Source organism: Condylura cristata, unplaced genomic scaffold (genome assembly GCF_000260355.1).
Source record: "Condylura cristata isolate star-nosed mole 26May11 unplaced genomic scaffold, ConCri1.0 scaffold00007, whole genome shotgun sequence".
Lineage (NCBI taxonomy): Eukaryota > Metazoa > Chordata > Mammalia > Eulipotyphla > Talpidae > Condylura > Condylura cristata.
The window spans coordinates 61,965,966-61,993,958 of record NW_004567108.1 but is presented as its reverse complement, the minus strand read 5'-3'; the positions used below and the strand labels follow the sequence as shown (position 1 = coordinate 61,993,958).

Below are 27,993 nucleotides of genomic sequence, written 5' to 3'. Positions count from 1 at the left end.
GGTATTCCTTTCTGTGATAAAGGACAAATTAAATCTCCAAAAGGACTCATCTGCTAGCTTTTCTGATGACTTCTATTTCAAGGTCTTCTCTCTCTAATTAGCCTCCCCAAATGGACTGTTTAATGCATAACTAATCTTGAACTTGCTCTTTTCTCTGACTGAAGAGAAAATTGCACTTCATTTTGTTGCGCTATAGTGCTTATGCTGCACATTTATCAACACATGATATTTTAGAATTCTAGATGGCAGCTGTTCAGTTTCTTCATTGGCAATAATATTAGATCAGAAATTACTAATGATGAGTATATAACCCTTCCTTAATATGCTATCTAATCAAATTTATTCTAAATATTTAGTTTCTTAAATGCATATTATTTTCCAACATTTACTAGTCTAATATGAACAAGTCATTCTTTTAGGATCTGGAGATAAGGTGAGCATTTATAACAATTTATCACATTGTCAAATAAATCAATGATAATGATGTAATGAAAACCATGTATTCATTCTAATATCCCCCTACCTTTTATCTATTTCTATTCTTTTAAACAGTAAATAAAATATAAAATACTTCCTTCCAAAAATTTGTCTGAAAAAAAGCTGCACTAACTTTGTATTTTTTCACCAAAGCCATTTTTTGAAAGTTTGCCTTTCTTTTGTTGTTGTTCTTCTGCTTCAAATAAAGAAGCAGAACAAAGTAAGTACATACAAGCTGAAATACAATTGGCAAATAGAGTTCACAACATGATTCCTTTTAATGTTTGATATCACACTCCTGTAGGGAGCAAGTAACAGTCTTGTCTGGCTCTATAAGCAAGCAAAGTTCCCTCAAAAAGAGCAGATACCTGCAGAGGAATTGGAGGACAAGTACTCAGGGAACCAAGAGCCGAGCTTTTTGAAAGAGTTCCCTTTCTGAAAATATAGCCATTATCTTTTTATAGTGGTCTTGACTTGAAAACTGTTAGGCCTGGAAAGATAGAACACAATAACACATCAAATTGGAAATTATCACATAATCAAGAATAAATATATGAAATAGGTACTGGAGGGTTGACTTTGCAGATGGAGTAGGAACTTATGAGGTGGGAGAAGAGAAAGGGTTGACTTTGCAGATGGAGTAGGAAATTATGAGGTGGGAGAAGAGAAAGTTAAGGACATAAGGCAACACAGAAAAATGTGAATACTCAGAGTCTATATACATAGCACCCCATCACCCACTTACACAGGTCACTCTTCTAATGAATGTGACAGGAAGGCAGAACCAGACTTGTTCTCAGTTTATGCTGAGGTTCTATGACAAGAGGTGAAAATTACTTCCAGATTCCAAAGGATGTTCCAGACTCATAATAAACATGGTTCACATCCAACTTTGCAACCGCTAGCCATTCTCAAAAGAAAAGTATAAAGTAGTTGAAATTAAACACCCAGAAAATAGCAATTATAGAAAAAAATCCCTTTAGAAATATCTGCTGAGTTTCATATTTTCCTGGACTACCAAACTCCCAACTCCAACTGGTCTCTCCTAAATTAAATATAGTGAGAACATTTAAAATAGACCATGAGTAGAACCTGCAATATGATACTTATAAAAGACCATGTAACTCATACTTGAGAAATCTAAAGGTTAAATATATGGAATACATTTTATTTCTACCAGGTAACTCCAGAAAAACTGAACTGTGTTTTGAGAAAATATTTCATTCAAAATGGTACTATTACAAAATGCCCAGAGAGCTATGAGAAGAAGAGAGATTAACAAAGAAGAACACGATTAACAAAAGCAAGGGGAAGATTCGTGACAGGCTCTAAGCATGAGATTCCCAAAGAGCCATTAAAATATATCCTAGGAATAACAACTTGGATGGAGCTGGAAAGGATCATGCTTAGTGAAATAAGCCAGAAAGAAAAAGAAAAATACCGGATGGTTTCACTCATAGCAGGAACATAAGGGATCAGAAAAAAAAAAAAAAAAAGGCAATTGTAACATAGTAAAATGAAAAACAACGAACACCTATAAACCAAAGACATTTTACCAGGGTGACGAGGGGAATAGAATCAAAACTGGGGTGGGAAGAGCACATGAGGCTATGGTGATGGCACATGGGTGAATTGGTGATGAGAAGTACACAGGGAATACAACTAAGATGGAAAAATGTGTAAAATGAAGAATGATTTCCTTATATATATATATATGTATGTATGTATGTATAGCTATATATATATTTAAATTAAAAAATACATTCACCACTGAAAACCCGAATTTGCATACATACATACATATATATTTATTTATATATATATATTTATATATGTAAGTATATATCTCCTAAGAAAAAGTCAACTTTAGTTGTCTACCACAGATTAGTAACAATCTGTTCCTTTCCTTTCATCTTGTAAGGGACTTTAGGAGGACATAGAAGTACTGGCAGGGTCAGGAAACTAATAGCTTCCCACTCACCTCCCATTTGGGGCCCTGACAGGCTGAAGCTGGAGGAGAGAGATAAACTTAGGTTTGTATAAAATGTGAAGGTTTGATTGCACATCCGGTTGACTGAATTGAGACTATTCTGGATAGTAAAGTATATTTTATTAAAATACAAGTCAGTGGCACCTACACATAAATTCATTTGGGGCTAGAAAAGAACTGACCCTTGGACTGGTTTTGCTTTAGCAATTTAAGAAAAAAAAATTGCTATTTTATGATTTTCCCTTAAAGGTCCTATTTTTTAATGCAGTGATAACATAAAAATGCACATAAACAGTAGATGAAAGCAGGATCTAGAATAATTAGAAATGAGAAAGCATTCCACTGTGGAAAAGCTAAATCAGGAAAAGATCAAAATCTGCTATAGATACAAAAGTAAAAGTCTGTATGAATTTAGGAAACAGAGGAGTAGAATTGAATAGGTCTATGGTAATAGCAATTGGCTTCAACTATGTCTCTATAGTGACTTTGTTAATAAAGCAAAATTTCCCTCTCCTGGGGAAAATGAAATTAGAGCTCTCTTCAGTTAGCACAACAACTATGAAGGGAGTAATATTTATGGATGGAGGGCTGGTTTTTGTTCTGGGACCATACATGTCTCCCATATAATACAGGAAACTGAAGTCCAAATAAAAGCAGTAATTTGTGAGTTTGGTATGTCAGTTCTTCCAGAAACTCATTGCCAGAATGTGCCCACTACCAAAATCCTTGTGGCACTGGATTGAGAATTCAATTACCAACTAAAATGTTTACTGATATAGCCACATGCTTATAAGCAATGGCTTTAATAGAGCTCGAGTTATAGTGTCAGAAACAAATGAGCACAGGGTGACAAGCAAAGTTTAACTAGCTGGTGTATCTTATATGTCATTCCTACTAACTAATGAAATGGTCTTTTCATTAATGAACTACAAATACACTTTATTACATACAGTCTTGGCTCTCACACTAACCAGTGGAGTGATTAGGACCATGATTTGCTATTTACCTCAGTTTTCTCACCTGCTAAATGAAGAATTGAACTCAACTAGGGGACATAAAGAATATTTCATTTAAATGAAGACCGTGAACTCATCATTAGAGATATGTGATTCAGTTCATAAAGGGCTCAAATCCTCATTTGAACATATTTAAGGTGACCACACTGGAAAAGATACTGAGGAGATTCATGCTGTAATTAAGCAGTGGATGGAGAAAAATCCTGGAGGATTCGTCCAGAGTGGAAGGCTACAGGGTGGAGCCACTTGTACCAGGTTTCCAGTACAAAGAACAAAAGAAATGCTCTCTCACACAATATGCCAAAATTAACTCAAAATGGATTAGACTTAAGTTTAAGACCTAAAACCATCAGATACACAGAGAAAACACTCCAGGACATTGGTTTCCTTGTTATCTTTAGCGACTCAACTCCAACAATGGGGGGGGGGGGGGGAAGGGAAGCAAAAAAATTGGTACTACACTAGCTAGAGCTTCTTCACCGTGAAAGAATATATCATTGAAATGAAAATATACCATACTAAATTGGGATGCACTCCCCTATCCCAATCCTAGAAAGTGGTTCCAATTTTGTGAAGTTCACTGGCATTTTGGAAACTGCAGAGACATAAAGAAATGGAATATTCCCGATTATGTTGAAAAAAATTAAGCTAGTGTTTCTTCATGGTGAAAGAATATATCATTAAAATGAAAATATACCATTCTACAGGGAAGAAAAACTTTGGACACCATACAAAGAGATCCAAGATTTACAAAGAACTCTGTATGAGTTGTATACCCCAAAACAATAATAAACCCAATCAAATAATGGAGAAAGACAGTTCTCCCAAGACTCCCACCTATATATACACAGTTATCTGTCTCTTTTTATTTCTTCTTCTCCTAATAAAACTTTTATTTTAGCTGCATTCAGAATTTACCGATGTAGATACTCAAATGGCGAATAGGCAAATGAAAAATGCTCATTTCCACTTATCAGGAAAATCCAATCAAAACCACAATGAGATACCATCTCACACCATGAGTACAGCCTGTATCAAAAAGATGACAAACAGCAACTATTGGTGAAAGTGTGGAGGAAAGGAATTACCATACATGACTGATGGGAATGTAATCTGGTCGAGACCCTAGGAAAACAATAGAATGGTTAATTCAAATAATTAAAAATAGATCTACCATACATCCAGGAATTCTACTCCTAGGTATCCATCCAGAGAATACCAGAACACTATTTTGAAAGGATATAAGCATGCCCATGTTCATTGCAGCCTTACTTACAAACGCAAGTTATGGACTATGGTGGAAGATCATGGTGTTAGGTGTGGTAATGTATATCTGAAGAGGTGTGGACCTATACCTCTGTGGCACAGACAGTGTTGAAAACCAGTGTTTCCATATTAAAATAATGAAGTATGCTGGTGTACAAAATTCAAACATTACACATCCTGATTAAAACAAAACTTTTTGCCCCTTCTATTTGTTATCTAAGGAAGCCTCAGTTGTGATAATTTGAAATTTTATCTCCATCTAAGATTTTTCATGACTTCCTTCAGTCATTTCTAAATTCTTGGTATGGTAAATTGGTATCAGTGTAACTGTGGGATGCCAAGATAAGTCCATCCTTCTGGAACATCTTTCTACTAATCTACTTCAACAAACTGCGACCCCCAGGAGGTCCACAAACTAGGACATTCAAGTCTGAGATCTTGTATTTCTTTTCCTTTCTTCTCTTAGTCACCTCCTCTTAGAAAAGCAAAGTGTTTTCCCCATTTCTCTCATGTGGAAATGTCTTACAGCATATATAAATTCCCTCTAAACTATGGCTTATAATAAAAAAGTCAGTGATCCTGATAAATGTCTGATTTGTAAGAAAGAATTTTGTCAATTTTATTTACTCATATATTTTTAATTTTGTAAAATTTAAACAAGCTTTATTTCTCTCTCAACCTGATCAGAATTTCAACACTGTGATCTCACTCTAATATATTTTAAATAGAGTTTTCTACTAATGGCCAAGAAAACTTCTTTCTACCCTTCCATGAAATGATGAAATCTATTTATTTAATAAATGCAAAGTCACACAGTATGATTTCCAGGAATGGAAAACAGTCTAATTAATGTTTGAAAAAGTTTTATTCCTGTAAGAATAATAATCAAGATAGACCTAACTTTTGGAAACCGGAAGTTAAATAATTTATGCAAGTGTAACCATGGCATCTAGAGGCATAGATGGCAATGTTTAAGATAGAACATGGTTGATCTATACTTTGGGATCCCTTCATTTGTTCTAATAACATAAACAAGGGAGTATAGGATTCTATAGGTCATTACACTGAAGTCTGGTACAATGAAAATGACTTCTCTGATAATTAGTTGAGTAGTGTGAAATTAGTAGTAGTCATCATTTTCACAACTTGCTCCCAAGTTGGAGCTTGGGAATCCACACTCCCTAACACTCCAGCCTGTTTCCCACTCTTTACCCATGTCAACATTTTCACATATTCAGCAAAACCACTGAATATTCAATCCACAGATTGAATCCCCTTAAATCACACTCCTTCATCAGGAACACCACTAGGTTAGGTCTCTTTAGTAGTGAGTAAATCTGTGAAGATTAAGTCAGCATCAAGTATCTTGCCATATCTTGCCTCCTCCTGTATTTCCTGTATTGATTCAAGAATAGAATACCATGATTAAATGTCTTTCACAAAGAAAACAAAAAATGGAGCATAGCAGCATCTTACTTTGGGGTCAAAAGAGATTATGACCAATTTCCACTTGCTATAAATTGTGTATTCTTTTCAAAAGGATTTCAACCATGAAGCTGAGTCTGGCTCAGAGGAGAAGGACAAAACACAGACTAAACACAGAGCAGGAAGCAGGGACACCACAGCTGTTACCATAGTAATGAACAGCCAGTCAGGGTGCTGCTGTTGCTGCTTTATGCCAGAGAGTGGGAGAAACTACTTTCCTCCATGACTAGTGTAGTTGAGGACAGAGAAATCTGTGATGCCCAACTTAACCATCTACTTTAGAGCAGAATGTTTATTCAGTACCTACTAGGTGGTTGACAATGTGCTGGATGTTGTATTAGAGGATTAAATATATATATATATATATATATGACCAAAAAGTTAGGGACTGAATCACTACCTTAAATATGAAGCAACTAAGGTTTTTCAAAAGGGTTTGTAAGTTGTTATATAGTGACCTAGCTGGTAAAAGGAAGAACCAGGATTTAAATTCATATCTTTGATTTATTCAATCTAAATTGTTTCCAATGTAAGCCGATTTCTGTCAAGCCACAACTATGCTTGTCAAATAAAGACAGGAAGATCATACTCCTTTGAATAAGGCAAACTTAGAAATTCTGGGTTTTACCAAGCTTGGACATTTTACAGTTTTCCTTGAAAACTAATTGCTGGTAAATGTGCTTTCCTTCATTTATAAACTGGTTTTCTAATAACAACTTAATCAGTTCATTTCCAATGATTCTAGGCCCTCCCTGGTGGTGCAACTGGTTAGAGCGCAGTACTGCAAGCTTGCTGCAGCAGCCTCAGTGTGTGTTTGATCCCAGGCCCGGAGGTGACTCACAGACACAGCAGACCCACACTGTCTGGCACTGTCTGGCCCATTGCTCCCCTTCGTTGATCTACCTGTTCTGCTTCCCACTCTGTCTCTGGTGAATCCTCTAACCACCCCTGTACCCCAGTTCTGCATGCATAATAAATATCTTTAAAAAATTATTTTAAAAGAAAATCTTAAATGTATTTGCCTCTTATGTGAGAGTATCAATAATCAATAGTGTTAACACTATTTACAGATAGGCCAAAGTTATGGAATTATCTCATATATTCTTTTTCTTCAAAATAGAGGTATCAATTTTTAACAACAATCACATGTTATCAGTAAACAGAATAAACACTATTAAGGAATTAAGAGTTCTATTCTACTTCTAACCTTACTTCAAAACAGTATCTATCCTTTAAACGGGATAAAATTGTTAAATAGGATGATTGTTTACCTTTTTAAAATATATGTGCAGGGCCCTCCCTGGTGGTGCATTGGGTTAGAACACAGCACTGCAAGCTAGCGGCAGTTGCCTGAGTGCTAGTTCCATCCACAACCCCGGACGTGATTCACATGGCGTGCTCTCCTGACCTGCCCACTGCTCCCCTCAGCAGTGTACTTCGTGGTCTGCCTGTTCTGCTCCCCACTCTGTCTCTGGTGAAGCCTCTCACGGCTCCTGCTCCTCTGGCCTGGACCCCAGTTCTATATGTACAAATAAATAAAATCGTTTAAAAAAATAAATATATGTGCAATGTGTAATTGTTGATGGACTCATATTCCAACTTTGCTATTTATAAGCTGTGTGATGACACAAATTACCAAGAGACTAAATTTTTCATTTGTAAAATAAGGACAATAATACTACATGTAAGTAAATATTATGTAGAATTGATAAGGACTATTAGTTGTTAGCACACTAAACTGTGGACAATTTACTACTTTATAATGGCTCATTACATACATCTCTATATATACTGTTCACAAAAAGATATCATTTCATACATATTGAGCTATAATTCTCAACTACCATACTACCTTAATATGAATTTTTACATCCATATGTAAGAAACTACACTATCAATTGAATAAAATGCCACACATATATATATACACAGTCATTTTAATTCAATATAATTAATAGTTATTTAAATTGTTTACCATTTTCATACACTCCATAGAAGGGTTGACAAACTTATTTTAAGCACCAGATAACAAATATTTTAAGTATTAGAAGGTGTAACTCTTACAAGTATTCAGCGCCTGTCAGTTATCAGAAAATAAAATAATTTACAAATAGAGACACAGATATTCAATCTTCAGCACAATGAATAGAGGGGCAGAATTTAAATCATAAATGTTGATGTGTATCATCAGATATCTACAGTCTATATTCCTACAAAAGTATGTGAAAGAGTCCAACTTCTTATATCTTATTATATGTTTTTATTGTGACTACTCTTTGATAATTTGAGAAGTTAAACATCAAAATTTTTATTTGCATATCTAGTTATTTGCAACAATATATATCTTTTCAAGTGCTTATTGATAAACTATGTTTCTTCATTTGGGAATTTCAAATATATACTCTGTCAATTTTTTATGTTAACTTTTTTATTTCCTAAGTTCTCGTTTCTAGCACCAATATCTGGTCCATAGTTAGTACTTCAAACCATTGAATATATTCTGAATAACACATCCATTGCAAATAACTATTATAATAATAGTTATTTTTTCTTTTAACATTTTCTATTTATGGCACATCACCTTTAACTTTTATAATCAAATTTGTCTATTTGTTTACAACTTTCAAGTTCATACCATAAAAATTATGAAAATACTCTCCTGCATTTTTCCTATATATTCATTGCCTTAACCTTTGCAGTTGAATCTTTACTCTGAAAATTATTTTTGCATATATTGGAGGTAGAATTATGTTTTATTTTTCTCTAAATGAAGATCATACTATTTCTTGCTATACCTCCATACCACCAATGTAAAATGCAATTTTTATCATATATTATACAGTATAGCTATATATATGTTATATATGTCTATTTTAGTATGTGATAGAACAAACTTCTTTTCTCCTCCTTTAAAACATATTTTTTATAAGTCTTATGCAAGGACATTTCCAGGTAAATGTGCTGTCAATTTGTCAAATCTCTGTTGAATTCAGTTATTCCCTAAAGAAAGCCAATAAGCTGGGCATTAGATCAGGGAAAATTATCTTTCAATTTGGCTTCCTCATTAGCTCTCTGACTCTAAGACATACAGCTTCCAAAGATCCATAATCACACCTCTCTGACCTTCTTCCACAGATATTGTCAGAGGAGAGAGTGTAAATTGATCTGCATACAAAAATGCTCTAAAAATTAGAAGTTCCTGTGATGTGCAAATTATTCATTTTCTCTGTTATTGACAAGTATCCAGCTATTTCATCTTGAAGACTTTACTCAAATTGATTGGAACAGGAGAAGTAACATTCTGCAGCAAATCACTGAAAACTTCTTCCTGGTTTTAGTCTGATTTGTATTCTAAATTGTCAGTGGTTAGGTAATCCCATAAAATGAATCAAATACTGCAGGAATTCTCTAGTTGAGTATCTTTCCCATCTTGGCATAGTGCCAAACATGTCACACATCAACACAATCCCACAGCCCTTCACTTTGTGACCTGACCTCAGGGGCCTAGGGCAAGTCCCACGTGCTTCTCCAAAACAGTGGTGGGATTGGCTGGTCCTTAGAGGACCATTACTTGCCTAGGGTTGCTGTAACATATTACCACCAACTGCATGACTTAAGAACAACAGAAAATTATTCTTTCAGAATTCTGGATGCCAGAGTCTGAAATTAAGGTGCCAGCAAGACCACACTCCCTCTGGAGAATGTAGAGGAGAATCATCACTTGTCTTTTCTAGCTTCTGGTAGCAGTCACCAGTACTTGTAACCAAGTTGCTTCTATCTGCCTCTGTGATTTGTTCCCTCTTCACTGTGCTTTCTCTCGTCTATTTCTCTTTGTCAGTAAGGATATTTGTCATTAGATGCAGGGTCAGTCCGCCAGATAATGCAGATGCTCTCATCTCATCTTAATTATATCTACAAAGACCCCTTTTCACAAATAAGGTCACATTCACTAAGTTCCAGGGATTGAAACATGGACTTGTTTTGGGGAGCCACTATTCAAGTCACTGCAATAATTCCTTTATAAGAAGAGATAAATATGAAGCAGGTTCGGTGCCTGCAATGCTTTAACTTGAAAACCACTAAGATATAGCTGGCATTAGCAAAATGGAAGGTCATACCTAAGTGAGGGACATGAAGTTCTGACACTTTTGTGTTCCTAAGGTAAAATTACAGCTCTCTCAGACTTAAATGACTGATGTTGAAATCAAACGTATTAATTGTCTCCTTCCTGCTCCTATCCAAAATGTTCATATTCTACATAGAAAAGTCATGTAGAATCAAAAGCTAGCAGTGTTCCTGTTTTAAATCACCACAATGCATCATGGAAAAAAACAGAAGTCCTTCGTCACCTTTTTGTCGAATCCTCTTCATGAAAGACAACAGCCCAGATACTGCTCAGGCAGTCTGAATTCTTTCTTTCTCTTAAGCTTTCAGAACAATTTATAACAAGCTGATTTCTAGCCACAGATGGTCAGACTATGATTTCTTGAGAGTAAAGGAATTTGTCTTAGCTCCTGTTCCACAAGACTCCACACTAATCTGAACCCCCAGCACTAAGAAACTGCTGACTCACAAGTTGAAGCCCAATGGTGTTCACATAATCCTTGCAGAATTTCCTACTGTTTAAATTCAGGCTTCCAACACCTTAGAGAATGCTTCAGATTTATGTTGTTTCAGAAAGACTAGGAATTATAAAAACAAAACAAAAATGAGTTTTTGTGCAAAATGGATAATTCTATTCCCACCACTAAACACCTACCCGAAGGTGCCACAACCCAAACAGGGAGAAATAGAACTTCAAAAGTTGTTTGGCAAGAGCTATGAAGGTTACTATGGAGAACCAATAAAAAAGAATGTTTTATTTCACCTGCTAAAGCAACTTTTTGCAAGCCAGAGAAAGTGTTTAGGAAACCTTCTCATTTGGACTTTTGCCAATGTGGTTTTAATTAGTACATCAGATAAAAGGATTTCTTATGAGGTAAAGTGACTTATCCAAGGTCCCATGGCTACTTTTTGACAGAACTGCAACTGGAATCAGATTGCCGGGCTCCCGGTTTAATGCCCTTCCCAGCTGCTGACAAATTTCAATTCTTTTCTGCAATTAAAATATTCCCTGAAGTGACACCCTTAGGGAGGTTCTCTCATATGGATGTTATACTTAGGTCGACAAGTGGTCTATTTTTTCCCATATAGCGTCGTTAGTAAGTATTTTCAGCTTTCTGACCATATGGTCTTTATCACACGTATGTCATTATGCCTTTGTAACCATAAGACAGCCTTAGATATGGTATCACAGTGTTCTAAGGAAATTCAACCAAAACAGGCCTGTGGACTGTATTCTCAGACCACTTAACAGACTACAATGGGAGTTCAGTTGCATTAACCTTAATTTTCCTAGTATGTAAAGTGGGTAAAATAATAATACAGGGTGACTAGGGGTAAGTGACATTTGGACTATTATTATTACCACCATTACTTTGCTTCTGATCAGATCATCTGAGAAAGGCAGACACAAAAGAATCATTTACAGATTCTTTTTTTTTCCCCTTGCCCCCAGGTAAGTCAAGCTCTGTCCACTGTCATGAGCCTCTTTGCTTTCCCAGCATTCTCAGGCAGCTGACTCATCGTCACACAGATGGTTCCTGGCGCCATATGCCCAGATAGATACTCTTCTATTTGGAAGCCTGGCAAGTTTTGAATTCTTACAGCCTCCTGACTCTCTAACAACAGGTGCTTAAATAAATAGTTTTCTTTTTAAACATTGAACAGCTTTCACTTTCATTGTTTAGACCTAGAGATTTTAATGAAGCCAGGTGCATAGTTTCACAGCCCAATCATTTTTGCTGGTGCTGCCCCGCCCCCTGAGTACCTTTTAATTTGAGTCTTTGTATTCCAGAGCTCTACTTTTCCTGTTCTTGTTAAAGCTACAAGACAGAGGCTATATCTTTGTTGAACCGTCACTCATACCAGCATGTTAGGGTTTTAATCTATGGTGGCTAGTTTTTCACTTTATGTATTTGTGTGCTAGATTAAAAAAACCTCATCATTATCTTCAGTGACATAAACCCAAGAGATTGCATGATGACAAGGTTTTACTAAACTTTAAAATAATAGACCCTTTAAAGCTAAACAAATTTTAAAAATGTGCCTCATCAATTATTTAACCTTGTACCTGGGTGACAAAATATTCCTGAATTTATGGTTTACAAATTAAGCTCTAGAATGGGTCCTAAAATATAGACTGTGGACAGTGAAAGGAGCTAGTTACTTCAGTTCTCTGGAAAATTGTTCTTTCCAAATTTAAGATTACAGGCTGATTCATTAATAAGGCCTAATTGTATCACAAGAGTGTTCTGGAGTCAGCAGAAGTCTTATATATCTATTACATATAAGAAATTTACATTGAACAATTGTCTCAAGTATCACATGCTAAATTAAAAAAAAAAACAGAACACGAATTCTGAGATACATGTTTTTATTTCTTTACAATTTTTGGCAATTATGTGTAGTAGTACTAAGGCTTCCTGATAACTACACATGTGCTCCCTTCCGTTTACTTCCTAAACATGTTCACAGGCCAGTGATAGTGTGCACATTTTTCCATCTCTATTTAATGTTGTGGAGTCCAAAGTCCAGATACAGATTACAGGGTGTCTCTAAATTAGACAAAACATTCCAGTTTAAGTTCCCTTCACAAAACTTCCACAGGACATCAAATGTCTGTTGTTTGTTACTGGAGTCCTGAAGCCTTGTCTCTCATACCTCTTTGGTGATATAATGTTCCTTCCCACAGCTCAGGCCCTCCCACTACTTTGGCTTGTATCCTTATCACTCTAGGAAAAGGCAGTGTCTCTTTTAGTATCTACAAGTTGTGCCAAGTGCTAACATGCTCTTATCACTTTCTGATTTGAGGGCACATTATTCCAAGCAGGATTTCTCTCCCTTACTATAGGAGGGCAGCATTATTGCAACCCCCTTCCCTAGAGTCTTAGCACAGGTCCTCTGCCTAAATGACAGCTTCCATTAATGTTTATTTAACTCTCAATACATAAATCTAAGATTGTCCTCAGGGTCTATTAAAGGGTATCTGATAAATTCAATGATGATGAATTTGTAGACTTTACTGAAGAAAATAGATTTTAACTTAAAACTAATGTTATTAATTGCATTTAAAATGAAGACAAAATGAATGAATCAAGTAGTTTTTCTTAAAGTTACTTTTAAACAGCTAGCACAAAGTGATTTCCATCCTGCATGTGGCAAGGAAACTCATCCCCTCCCCGCCCAAAGGCAAGTGCTCTAATCTGCTCCAGGGGGAAATTTTTGGATCAAAACAAACACGTCTCCTCAACATTAGAGCATGCATTGAAAGTGTACAAATAAGGCCCCATTGGTTATAGTGGAAAGAGTTTAAGATATCCAGACTTTAGATGCATCTTGCTTGTTAGCGATTGTGTGTAGATTTGGGGCTGGAAAATGAACCCCAAAGTTAAGCTTATGAAGGAGTGTTTCAGTTCAAGTATGGAATTGGGGCTGGTTCCTGTGTAGCAAAATGAACTTTCCAAGTGACCAGAGACTGGAAGCTGAGGTTAAGAGTAAACAGGGGTTGGGGTAGGAGTGACAAATCAGTGGGGACTATCTTCTTTGAAATATGACAGATACTTAAATATTTTAAGATTTTCCCAAATAGATTTACATAATTGAAGGACAAAAGTGAATTTCTTAATCTCTACACAGGTGAAGGGAGATTGGAACAGTGCTTGCTATTTTATAAGGGCACATTTTAAGAGCTTTCCATGGAGCCGAGTGTTTTGGCTCCCCTATTCTGTTACTTTCCGATAATTTCACTCACAAGCTTTGGCATATGCCAACGAACTGCAGTCTTCAGGCATTTCGCTAGTCTACAGATCCTTGCTTCATAGGCATGTCTAATGTGCTTGAGGCTCTACGATTCTAGTTTTGTTTGTATGAATTAACAGTGAACCTGCCTGGCCTGGTACAGTTGCACACACACCTTCTTCCTGCCTGGTCTTTATGGGGAACACAGCTATTGTACGGATCTGCTAAAATCAAATTACCTTCTAAAACTACTTCAAATCTGCCATTTTTTAAAAAAGATTTATTTATGCTTACAGAACTGGGGTACAGGCCAGAGGTGTGGTGGGTGAGAGGATTCACCAGAGACAGAGTGGGGAACAGAACAGGCAGACTGACAAAGCACACTGCTGAAGGTAGCAGAGGGTGGGTCAGAAGAGGTCTGCTGTGCCATGTGGGTTAGCTACCTGATGGGGATCGAACTCATGCTGCAGTGGTTTCGGAGACCTTCATAATGCGGTGCTTTAACCTGTTGCACCGCCAGGGAGAGCCCTCAAATCTTCCATTTTTTATAGAACCTTTTCTGAAACTGAAATTAGATGTTTTGTGCTTCCTTTAAAGCCACATATTTGATTTTTTCTCCTGCACTGTATTTCTATTGTGCTTGCCATTTTACTTTCCAAAGTATCATAGCATTCAACTCTCCAGCTGTTTACAATGGGGGAGTGGTGACCCTATTTCTCACCACTTTGTTCATGTGACTTAACTGAAACTAACTTTAACCTTACCCACTGTTATCAAGAGTCAGTGGCACCATTGTCATTTCATAAAAAACTAGGTAAATGTGCTATTTCTAGTAGGGCCACTATTCTGGTTGGTTCTGCTGACAGCCATGTTACCATCAGATATGCAGTACTTCTGTGATTATCAGGAAAGAGAAACCCACATAGACAGATTCTAAATGGTATCGCCTCAAACGTGGCTAAGGCTGTCTTAGGAATTCTCTCATCTACACCTTAACATTATTTACAGGGCTGAGAAATTACGAATTTTTTGCTAAAGCTGGGTCCTAGTCAGGACTGCCAGCCTGGTGAAGCACCCCCAGGACACTATAACCTGCTTTGCCTCAGGTTTGGCTCATGTAGATCTTGTTAGTTTCATGGCTTAGCTTACTCTTCTCCTCACTGTCTTAGAATATATGGAATCTGACTATAATTTCTTATGTCCCAGTTGGCTTACAAACCTCATGTGCACTATACCACTTCCTAAATTTGAGCCTTAAACGATATTGACTTAAGAACATACTCTGGAGGACCATGCATATGATGTTTATCTTTTATTAGAGATTTTATATTACATATTCCCAAAAAGATATATAAAATCTTCCAAGAGAAAATATCAAAACTTATTGATTCCAAGGTAAGCAACATAATCAAAAGTAAAGCAAGGATTTTCTTCAAAAGGAATGTGAAAACAGTTCAGCACAAGTACAATAAAGACAAGGGAAGGTAATTACAACATTTTACAATACATTTATACCATTTTTATTTTATTCAGTATTTGTAGAAAAGAAGGATGCTTGTTTTTTCAACACTGCAGTTATAACCCCAAATTAAAAATTAGAAAAAAAAAGTGTAATGAACTTGTTTGGTTCAACCAAACATCTGTGATAATAAATGCAACAAAACCTAAGCAAACAAATATGCCATCAATCACAACTTAAGTATGTTTTTTAGTATGTGCTGGAAAAGCTAAATTATTTAATCAGCTCTTGACCACAACCAAAGCAAAAGCATCCTCTCTTCATTTCCCTGATGATTTATTCTAAAAATAAAAAGCAGAAACTTGCTGGTTAAAGATAATTTCTGCTTTACTGATGAACAGTTGGTGGTAACACACATTGAGGATGACCCTGGCTTAAGTGGAAAAGATCCATGTCAAACAACCAGAAGTGCCCAAACCACTGTTATTGCATCAAGATTTGTTTATTTCAACTGATCAGAATTTCTGGAACAATTAAGCACATCCACTTAACCACAGAACACAGGGAACTCCCAGAGGAAAGCTTTACATTTAAGATGCAGTGAAAACACTGGTCTTATTCCTGGGATTACTTCTGGAAAACCTAACATCTGTAGATGTCCACAAAAAGGAAGCATTTTCTTCTTTTTAAAAGTTGTTTATCTCCCCGAAATGAGGAAGGAAACTTACAGTACATATTTATTGCATGAAAATATTCCCTTGTAATATCTTTATCAACACTGGTATTGTTTCCTTAATTATTAAAGGCAAAAGAAGTTTATGCATTTCACATAACAATCTCAGGAGCTGCATCTTGATTGAAAATCCAGATGATAATCAGACATAATGACACAGAAATTAGGTTTTAATATTTTACAAAGAGGTTAGAACGCAGAACTTTTCAGTCAGATATTACAACGTGTATTCATTAACACAAAGAGAATTTTGCAAGTATACAAAGAATCCTGCAAAACTGAATGTTGAAAATGATTGCCAATGTTGTTTTTATTTTAATGTCCAGTTAGCAATGATCCCAACTAAATTTTACCAGAAATGTAATGGCACATGGCTTCAGAACTTCACTTTGAGGTTAGCACATACAAAAAATCTGCAATTCACTGAACAAACATTCTTTAATACAAATCATGATAGGTTACAAATAAGTGTATATAAACAGGATCTAGTTTAAAGCATTTCTCTTTAATGGTTAACCCTCATAAAAATGAAATAATATGTGGACTTTGCAGTTTACCAAACCCTCATTTCAAGTTGCAGTCTCCTTGGCAGCAGCATATTTAATTAACAGTATTTTTTCTTCCTTGTTTTGTTTTCTGACATCTTAGTACATTCAAATAGTCAAAATGTTTAGGGTAACATCACCACAAATTCAATGAACCCAGTCAGAATGTGGCCATCAATGTCAGGCAAAAATTATACAATTTATGAATAGAAAACACTCATGCCCTCCCCCGCCCTGTCACCCCATCCCTTTCCCAAACAGTTATATGGACACCAAAAAATTTAACAAGACCTATAAAAAAATAAGGCACATTTATTTTTATATGGTAATGTTAAAATAGAAAACCCCTTTTCAGAACATCTGTATTCAAATGAGCTGTGTAAAGACACCTTATGGTACCTAACGAAGGTTATGGTACCTATGGAATTGCTTCTTCTATTTTAATGACAATGGAATAAATTGCACCTATCCCACATTGTCAAGTAATGAAAATATGCTTTTTTCCCTACTATTGAATGATTTAAAATCTAATACTTCTGGAAATACAAAGGGTGGGAAGGGTCAAGTGGTATATTAGAAAAAGGTGTGAAAATCAACTATGTATATCATAAGGGTCGATGGATCGCACTTTTCTACATTTCAACACATAAAATTTTTCTCATGTGTATGAATAATTGCAACCATTTTGGCCATTAGCTATCACCCACCAGCTTTTTATTCCATTTTGGTAAAAATGGATATTCTAGTAAAACTAATAAAGGGTCAGCTATATGAATACTTAAAACAATCTCTTCACAACCCCAACACAGATATAATTAGTTAGCATATAACCTGAGATATAGTATGTTGAGAGGTTGTCTTTAGACATTTCTTCATTTGTAGAATCAACTCATACTGAAGTTGGTAGTTCATAGAGGGTATGTTAAAAAAAAAAAAAAAACAAAACTGATTTATAGTATGTATAGCATGGCTTTTTTTTTTAAATGTATTGATTAAAAAACAAAAATCACAGAACTTATGTTCTCACAGTAGCCAGAAGCGAAAATAATGTGCTTCCTTATTGCACGTCAAATCAAAAGCTAATGTTTCCCAATCCAAATATGAAGTCAAATTCACCTTAACTGGATTCGGAATGTGCTGATTTCCATGGGACTCAACTTAATTTCACTTATGTTTCGGGCATCTGGAGGTGAATGCATCAAGGATAACGATGAAGGTATGAAACTTGCAACGGTAAACTTGCTAAAAAGTTTCTGTACCAATATCTAAAAAAAAATAAATAAAAATGCATAAATGCATAAATCACCCTTGGAGAAAGATTAGCTGTGCATTTCTGTCTAGATAAAAGTAATGCAAGAAAAAATAAAACAGTATATTTGAAAACCTCTATAAGTAAAAAAAAAAAGGAGGTGGCAACAAGGGATAGGAAAATAGACCTGTGCATTTTAAACGAAGTCCTGGGTACTCCCTGGTGGCATAAGGGGTTAAAGCGCAGCACTAGGAAGCTAGCCGCAGATGCTTCAGCACGAGTTTGATCTCACATGGTATTTGACTCACATGGCGCAACCCGCTGCTCCCCTCAGCAGTGTATTTCAGTAGATCTGCCTGTCCTGCTCTCCACTCTGTCTCTCTGGAATCCTCTAACCATTCCTGCACCTTTGGCCTGTACCCCAGTTCTGTATGCATAAATAAGTAAATCTTTAAAATAAAATACAATAAAGTAATAATAATAAAAAAACCACAACAAAATAAAATCAAATGAAGTCCATCCCTGGAGAACAGGGAATTGGTAAAGATAAGGGCAATTTGGTTGGCAATCATTCTCTATATTGCTTGAAAACTATATGTTGGGGTCACTTTTTCGATGTAAGAAAGGATACTGGTGGGCCCTAAAGCTGGAAGGGCACTGCATTTTCTTTCAGCCTATATTTACCTTAACAGTGGTTGTGTTCAACATTTTCCCCCCTATTTCAATAGAGCTGAAATACAGGGGATGCAAGAAGACTCAGGGTATCATCCTACCTGTGTAGAGTGAGGATGCTTGGAAAATATTACTTTCAATCCTGCCAGGTTATTCTAATAATTGCTCTTCTGGATTGTATGGCTCCCTTAAGGCTCAATGTCTTAATATTTGTATACACACGCTCACAGATAACTATACTCAGGTATTCAACAGTAAAGTGGAGAGTAAATGTAATTTAAGAAGTAATAGACATCAGTACATTTAGTGAGATTAAAAAAAAATGTCAACATATATCTAAGTGGCTCTAGATCCCCTATCACACCTTCTTAGACCTGATGATCATGTTTTGCAGGATTGGAACAGAATCACTTGAATCTAGTCTACAAGAGTGTCTGGGTTTTGGAGAACAGGGTCAGCTGAGTTGTGCAATGAGGCAAACGTGCTCGAGTGCTAGACCCAGCCCAGTGGCTTTTCTCGGGAGTTATACCTGCTCAGAGCCAGAGGTTCACTTCCTTCTAAGGACAGGTTTCAGGGAACTGTAAGCAAGACAATGGAAGAGAAATCTGAAGTGGGAGCCAGCAGGCAGTGATAGCCTGAGGATCTGCTCAGTCAGCAGTGTGGACTCATAAGCAAATCTGGCTTAATCAGAAGATTTTGAATAGTATTTTCCCATCTGGCAATAAGTCCTGGAGGAAGTACAGCTGCCTGGTAGGCCATGACTGAATATCCCTCTGGCCATATTTTCAATTTTCTCTGTAGCTTCCCTACTGCCACCCTATTTTACTTTGCTTATAAATTTTGCCCTAGCTCCTATAAAACTTGGGGTTACTAATGCTGAACTAGATTATACACAATCATGTCTAGGAAAGGAGGAAATATGGTAGAGAAGGAAACTGGGGAGAAAAGGTTTTGTAAGTTGGAAATGGAAGGTCTAAGAATCAATGAGAACAATGTTTTCGAAAGTGCATATGTACCAACTTGCATTTTGATGCCAACAAGGAGAATGAAGGTTGAGAAAATGCTTTCTTAGGAAGGGGAAGATTTCAGCTAATTTGTAGCTGTGGGAAATGAGTCAGTAAAGAAATAATGAAACATTAACATGTCAGGATTACTGGCAAAAAATAAGGATTTCAAAGCACACCAACTTTATATAACCCTTTAGCTCACCTTTCCTTGGGTGCTGGAGCAAAACAGCCCTGTGTCTCTATGAGAGAAACGGCAATCAAATCCCTTCCTGTGGAGGATCAAGGCAGCTTCATCGGAGTGTTTGCCATCCACCTGCAAGTGAGCAGAGTAGCAAGTGAGATACTGAAACAACTGTTAGCACAACTGCAACCTCCATTGTCTTGGTGTCAGCATCCCCCAAAGACAAATGATTATTTTATTTAGCAGTGAGGCAGGTTCAAGGAGTCTGGCAACTTGTTCTAAGGTACCTTGTGAAGTTATCAAAAGCCTAGTTTTCTTTCATACACACTGAAGATGGGTTTCCTTTTATCCACAATTACGTACTTTAGAGATTCTTCAAATAAAGCCATTTATTTTTAGCATCTACATTAGTTGACTCAATTGTACCTGAATTTTTATCTTTATTTTATTGGTGAACAATGCATCATCCATCTTAAAATGAAACATACTCCTTTACTGACTATGAGTTTTTGCTACTGCATTAAATCTTTAATCTTCAACATATTGATTACTTTATATAAGATATTTCAATTGAATTAGTTATGCTTATCACTTGGCAAGCCAACCACATTTATTAGCTTGATATTAAACTCATATTACAGAAACAATTTTCTTGTTTAAGCAATAAGAAAAATATGAATGACAAGTGAGTTGCAGATATGAATATACTCTTTCTTGCAGTAAACTTTCTTGCATTCATTTAAAAAATGTCATGAATGGCTCACATGTTTGGGTATTTTAAATATAAACATCTTAATAAATTTTGCTTCCTAATGTAGACAGATATTTATGATAATAAGCAAAATGAATAAAAATCATTGCAAAATTTAAGTAAAATAGTTACTCAAAGAAGAACTGTGTATTGCAGGGTGCTGATTCCATGATGAAAATTATCTTTTTGCTTTCTGTGACTACAGATATAAATATGTCCAAGTTTTTGATCATCCTCACTAGGAGACACATTTTTTAATGTGCAACAGAGTATCTTTTCTGAAAAACTACCAGTATTTTCACCACTGATTTGATTTTAATGTGCCTGAACAATTTAAGGCTGTCCCCACCTCTGATTCTTGGCTGGAATAACCTGTTTTATGACATTTCACACTGGTATTTTGCATTGGTACTGCTAAGATTTTGGTTGAAGAGAAAAAAAGTCATTTAAGGAATTCTGATACATCACAGAACCACATAATACACATGGCAAATTTAAATCATATGATAAAGATTTAATTAAATTCCAGTAAGTTTCAAATTCAAAATAGCACATGAAAACAATCTTCCATTTATTATGGACATAAAGTCTCCAGAGGAATGATAAAGAATAATGGTGAAACCTTGGAATAGTCATTTGATCTTCCTAAGCATCAGTTTCTTTGTCTATTAAATGGAGCTAATGCATGTCTACCTCCTCCAGGAAGCTATAGTGTGGGTTAAGCCACATCACATTTTGTAAAGTAGCTTAGTGGACAGCACAGAGTGTACACAGGCTGTAGAAATAAGTAGTTTAGAACCCAGGGCAGGAGTCAGGCAGTGTGAGATTTGGATCTTAGCTTTGCAATTTACTAGCTGCTGATTTCAGCAAAACCAGGTTTTCTTTTTTTTTTTTTTTAAATATTTATTTATTCATACAGAATTGGGGTATAGGCCAGAGATGCGGAGGGTGAAAGGCTTCACCAGAGACAGAGTGGGGAGCAGAACAGGCAGATCAACGAAGTACACTGCTGAGGGGAGCAGTGGGCGGGTGAGGAGAGGTCTGCCACGCCATGTGGATCTCCTCCGGGGCAGACAGGAATCGAACTCATGTGGAAGTGGCTTAAGCTTCTCAGTGCTATGCTTCAACCCACTGCGCCACCAGGGAGGGCCACCAGGTTTTCTTTTTAATCATCAAATGGAGATGAAATGAAAAAGTATTAACAAGGACTTTAGCCTAGTTAAGGGTAGAGCATAGTTAAGGGTAGAGCATAGGCTACCCTCAGTATTAGGAGCTATTTTTACTTCTAACTATAAAAATTGTCAAATCTTGGTGTTTACTTTTATAATAGTTACAAGTTAAACAATATCCTAATTTAATGTCTAATTCATGAAATTCCTGTATTGACATACATTTGCAGCTAAGGAATTAGAGATCGCCCCCCACCCCAATAATAAGTTATACCAAAATTATACCAAAGTTTAAATTCAGACTCACTGATTAGATGATCTATAATGAGACTCTCATAGAAACACATATCATTTTAACCTAAAGCATTTGGACACTTTAACTCACTAGACTGATTATCTTCCCCAAACCACTCAATAGTAGGCATTGCTCAAATTCCTGCAATACATTGGTTCCTGGAAGAATGAATGTATAATGTTTTTAGTTACTAAGTTCCAAGAAAGTCATCTTTGGAATTCTGCCATTAAACTTACAAGAGATTTAAATGCTACAAAAGTCATAAAAATTAATTTTCATTGATGGAAAAGTTGTCCTTTTTGTAAAAACTAAATGACTTCATTTTAATAAGAACTAGAACATCAACTAAAATAGCAATCATCTTGTCCATATTTTTAAAAATTAAATATTCATGAAAGTATCAATTTTCAAATTAATGTACCTTGAGGTCAGGTAGCTATTTTTTGCAGGTTCAAAATCTGTGTAGACATTTTGTTTCCAAGGAAATTGTTTTTTAAAGTAGGGAAATTACGAATTTAATGTGAATATGCATGCAGGACAATAGACATCTCAGAACCTCATATTGTATGTTATAGGATGGTAATAAGATTTTGAAAGACCAGTTCTTCATACTCATTAACTGGACTTCACAGAAGGAGTCTATGAAAGAAATTTACAAATTCTGAAATTTCACCAAACACTGTGCTAGGTGAGCACAAATTAAGTAACTAGGTAAAACATTTCAAATTATATTGAAGTGTTTCAACACAAACAAAATCTACTGCTGAACTTATTTTAAAGAATAAACCAATAAATATCAAGCTCCTAGACTAGTGTGGCTGGGAGACTTCTTCAGTAACTGGGCAGAAGTGGGGAAGATGGTCTGGTTTGCATGAATGAAGCCAATAGGCCTTAGAGAAAGCTGGGTCGAAGACAAGGTTTGAGTCTGTTATGTGACTCTGAGTATCTTTTAACTTCTGAAAATTCAGGGAGATAGGCCAGAATCTGAGAATTGAGAATTGCAGCTAACATTTATTGGGCACCTGTCATGTGTCGTAACCTATACAGAATGCTTTTCATGGATGAACTCATTTCATCTCAGAATGATCTTAGAAATAGTTGAGGTGGTATTCAAGGTTGGTTTACTACTTTTAAATATGCAAGAATATTGCTACCATAGAGCGTTATAGTTTATACTCCAATAGCAATTATCACAAATAATCCAATATTAGTCTTTCATAAGATGTTGCCATTGATGGTTGGTATATCCATCTATGAGTACCCTGTTACTCCTGAGGTGACAAGAGAACAATGGGCAGTGTATTTATTCCTCCACATTTGCAGCACTCTTGCTCCTTTTTGTTTCCAAGCAAGGGGAAGGGACCTGGAGTCAGACATACCAGACATACATATTAGCACCACCAGTCACATACACCCTGGGAAGTGTATTATCATTTCCAGGTGAGGCCATTCCCCCCTCCTAGAAGATGGGGTACAAATACAGTCTATTTTCAGGAGTGTTGTGAGAAATAAGTAAAATTCTTAACATAGTGTGTGGCATGTGGTAATTTTATGTATGCTATTTTGAAATATCAGAGGAATTAGTAATGAAGTATAAAAAGGAATACAAGACAAACTGACAGCAAAATACACTTGGCAATAAACTCTGACATTCTCTAATTCACAAAAAAAAAAAAAGTGCTGCCACTTTTACTCCATTATTAGTAACCATCAAACTGCTCATGACAGAACCACCACAGCTGAAAACCTGTGTTTGTCAAGCATTCAGTACTTACTACATGCCAGATGCTATTCTAAATGTTTTATAAACATTAACTCATTTAATCCTCTAATGTTGCTAAGGTGGATACTATTATCACTGCCAGGTTTCTAAGTGAGGAAAATTAGATGTAGAGAATTGAGTGACTTGTTCAAAGTGACCAGCCAGCAAGAAGAGAAAATGTACTCTAATTTGGATACTCTGGCTCCAAAGTATGTGCTTTTAACAGCTTCATTCTCCTGCCTTTGCACAAGCAAATGGTTGGTGGTGACAAAAATTACAAGGAGAGGAAAGGGAGAATTACTTTCAATGTAATATAACAAAATGTTATAGACTAAAGATCACTCCTCTATTCTTGAAAAAAATATATATGATTCCAGCAGTGCTAAAACCATGATGTATATCAAAACATAAATTCAGAAAGAATGGTTTTGAAATTTTAATTTCTACCTATTCAACATTCCACCTATCTATCCATCATCTCATTTTAACAAAATTTAAGGCCATTTGGAAAATTGCATATGCATGACAGGCTCTCATCAGAAAAGCAACAGGCAACTGTTCTTCCACTAACATGGCAGAAAGCTCAAAAGGTGAATGCTATGTGCTTTTCTCCCACACCCAAGGAAATCTAATTTATCCATCAAAACAGTAAGGCTTGCGAATCAGTAAAAAACTGTACTAAACATTGTTTGTGTACATATTTTTTCTGAGGAAAGAGAGGGGCCATAATTTTGACCTTATCCTAACAAGGGTTTGACTGCCAAGCTTCCTTCCTAACAGGAAGCCTGAGGTGGAAAGACTAAGGCTCAGCTAAATACTTGGTGGGAAGATTTCTCCAACCCGTACAGATTTCTTAAAAACGCCTAACAACACTCATCATTCAGTGCATTCTGGCAGCTGGATAGGTTAGAAAATTACAGTGTTCTAAGTCCTGCGATAGGAAATAATCAGTAGAAATTCATTTTCCAGGCACTCATTAAAATGTTCCAATAACAGTTATCCTGTTTTGATCAACAAACTAACATGACAGAAAGGGAAGCAGAATAGCTGTTGTTAGCTATGCACAACAAAGAGAAATTTTTGCCACAATTTTCACCTTTCCAGAAGCTAGGGAGATCAATAAAGCACCAATCAATTCTTATAAGAAAGTCAAAATAAAGTAAAAGCCTTAAACTGCATCTTATAGAAAAGAAGGGTGGAGGGGTGATAAGTCGGGAGAGAAAATCTTATTCAATAAGTGGTGCTGATGTTGAAATAATTATTTGTAAGAAACAGTTAAGGACAAAGCAAAACAAATTATATAAGGAATAATTTAGATGTAATATATATGTAATATAATATTAAATAAAAATATATCTGGGAAGTTACTTAACTTTTCACGTTTATTCATTTTGTACAGAAGGGAACAGGAGAATGATAATGACATTAATTGTTAACAGTTACCAGTCTTGTTATGAGCTTTAAAAGAGTCCATGTGTGGGGGCTCTCCAAAATGATACCTGGTAAACATCAGGTCTCTGTGACCTAATATTAAGTAGTCTTACGTAGGTTATTATTCAAAAGGCCATTTGCTATGTAGACATTATGCTGAAGCACACGTTGTACCGTCTTAACTAATCTTACTAAAACCCCTGTGAATTAACAATCAATAAGGCTTAACTGATCTAAGAAATTTGTTTATTCAAGGAAGTATATCAAAGCTAAATTTAGGCTTTATTCCACATAATGGAATTTTAACTAATATATAATCTTTAAAATCTACTTTTTTCTCTTATTTGCATAAAGTGTAAAATTAAAAAGAACACATGGCAAAACTATATTTATGTACCTACACATACAAGCAGTACATATAATCTGGAAAAAAAAAAGATGGTTGAACTCCACATCATTTCTTAAGACATCATGGCAGAATGGCTTCATGAAATGCAGTTGAATGTCTTAATGGAGTTCCTTCCTATTCCTGCAAAGTGAGTACCTTAGGATGGACCTATAATTGTAACCTACAGAACCCAGCTCATGACAGGTCCTACCAAGTTTCTCCCAGCACCAAGATCCCTTTCTGTTTTATTCACCATCCTTTTCTGGTGACATAACATTCATGTGTAGGGCAGTTAAGTGCTTCCCAGTTTTCAAGCCTTTATTAAAGTTTTTTTTTTTATTTTAAGCTCTTGATAGTGCCGGGAAAGAGGGTAGAAAAGAGAAGCTGGAGGCTGGATCTACAGGATGAGAAGGGTAACAGTTAAACAGACTATCCTGTGAGCAGAGTTTTAGAAGCGGTCCACTCTCCTTCATCTTATCACAAATAGAGCTGTCCCCAAACAGAAAAAAAAACAACAAACAACAACAAATGAAGAACAGATTCAGCAACTCTTACAAAGACAAACACTAGCCTCTGAGATCACAGACAACACTCAGATCCAGAAGACCTGCATATGGGTTCTGATTCTACCAGTAGGCAGATAGTTTTCTTTCAATCATTTGATCTCACTTTGCTAATTTAGTAAGTGGCGGTAAGTCTACATTTTCTAGAATCATGTAGAATTACTGATTCTGAGGCTTGCCATTCCACCATCAGTATTAGAAACTCAGAGATGGGGAAATTTGTTAGAAGACTGTTTTACAAATCTCCCCAATGTGATCCACATAAAGTGGATATGAGGAAGAGTAACTGGAAATGCCAACAAGTCATTCAGTGGACAAGTGCACTTCCAGTCCCCCATCACACTTTTCTCACTGATGCTACAGTCCATAACCCCTTTTCCCATGAGAAACCACAGAAAGTAACTTAGGTGTAGAACTGAGGAATCTTCGGACAGTGGCCAGAGGAGAGGCAAATAGGCACAGCGTCCATCACACAGCTGAGAGAAGAGGGTAGGCAGGAAGAGAAACATGTCCTCGTGTCAAGCTGGTCCTGTTTCTATGAGACACTTCTGATAAAATATTGTTAGATGGTGATTAGGAAAAGGCTTACTTAGATACAGGTTAATGCAGACCTCTGGTCTGATTTGTAATTCAACCAATATGTTGACATTATTTCAATGGGAAACATGTATTGCAATCTCTAAATGAGAAACACATTATTAGATGCTGGCACATAAAAGCAAAAAACACAATCAAAATGTTTAGGTCTGGTCTCTGGATTTATTCACTGAATCATTTTTGTCTTTTAGTATTACTATGAAATTACACTGGCCATCTTTTAAGTACCAAGCTTTCTTTGAATCAATACCTACATCAAAGTCCATTGATGATTATCTTCCTATTATCAGAAGTTAGGAGACAGAGAGCAATTTTTTAAGAAGTGATATGAACTGACCAATCAATTCCTTGGATTACTAGTGAGCTTTTAAAATACCATTAGAAATATGTGTTGAAATTAAAAGTCTAACACAGGAACTAGCAAGAATTGTTATAATGATACAAAACAGCATTTTGTTCTGATCAGTAGTTAACCTCAGCATCACATGTCAGTCTTTGCCTTTCCCAGTCAAACTTACACATTGTTAGATTGCTCCCTGGTCCCAAGTGTGATAAGCATTATTAGAGTAACAACATATGTTTACAAAGTGCTTTGTTTTCAAAAAACTTTTCTGGCATTATTTTATGTTTCTCATAGACTCGAAGCAGGCATATCCAGTTACCAGCCTCATTTGAAAAGGCAGTTGAGCTAACATCACTTACTCACAGGGAGAGGAGGAGCTGCATCTGTGCTGAAATGAGAAGAACAACTGGAAGTCAGGTGGTCAGTGAGCAGAAGCAGACCACAAGGGGCCTGGATGTTTAAGGGTCTGCATCAATTATCAGGCAGTAGGATTTTTAATCAGGGATGTGGTCAGATTTACTTGACAGGAAGAGAACCAATGGCAGGCAGAAGACAAAGCAAGGTGAGCACTAACCAGAGATGACCTGGAAACAGGTACCACCCTTTCACTGTGGAGGGTAAATTCCTATGCTCACTGCTGCTAGCCAGCTGAAAATGCTTCCAGAAAACAATCACTTTTTAGCAATCTTGGAAAAAGAGTTATTCAGATGTGAAACTAAGTGATATGACTGCTATGCTCTGTAGACACCTTAGGATCCTTCCAGATGCTCTAACA

The 27,993-nt window shown here is 36.1% G+C and overlaps 1 protein-coding gene across 1 annotated transcript in view; it reads right to left on the bottom strand.

The window, feature by feature from the left end:
* Nucleotides 1–17,064: 17,064 nt before the first annotated feature.
* The window catches only part of MAN2A1 (mannosidase, alpha, class 2A, member 1), a 162,456-nt gene continuing 151,527 nt past the window's right edge, over nucleotides 17,065–27,993 (bottom strand). Inside the window, exons 21-22 of the mRNA XM_004678365.2 lie at nucleotides 19,941–20,051; nucleotides 17,065–18,075 (exon numbers count right to left, since the gene is read on the bottom strand). Of these exons, the coding sequence (XP_004678422.1) occupies nucleotides 17,923–18,075; nucleotides 19,941–20,051 (264 nt within the window). The 3' untranslated portion in view covers nucleotides 17,065–17,922. The remainder of the gene's footprint in view (nucleotides 18,076–19,940; nucleotides 20,052–27,993) is intronic.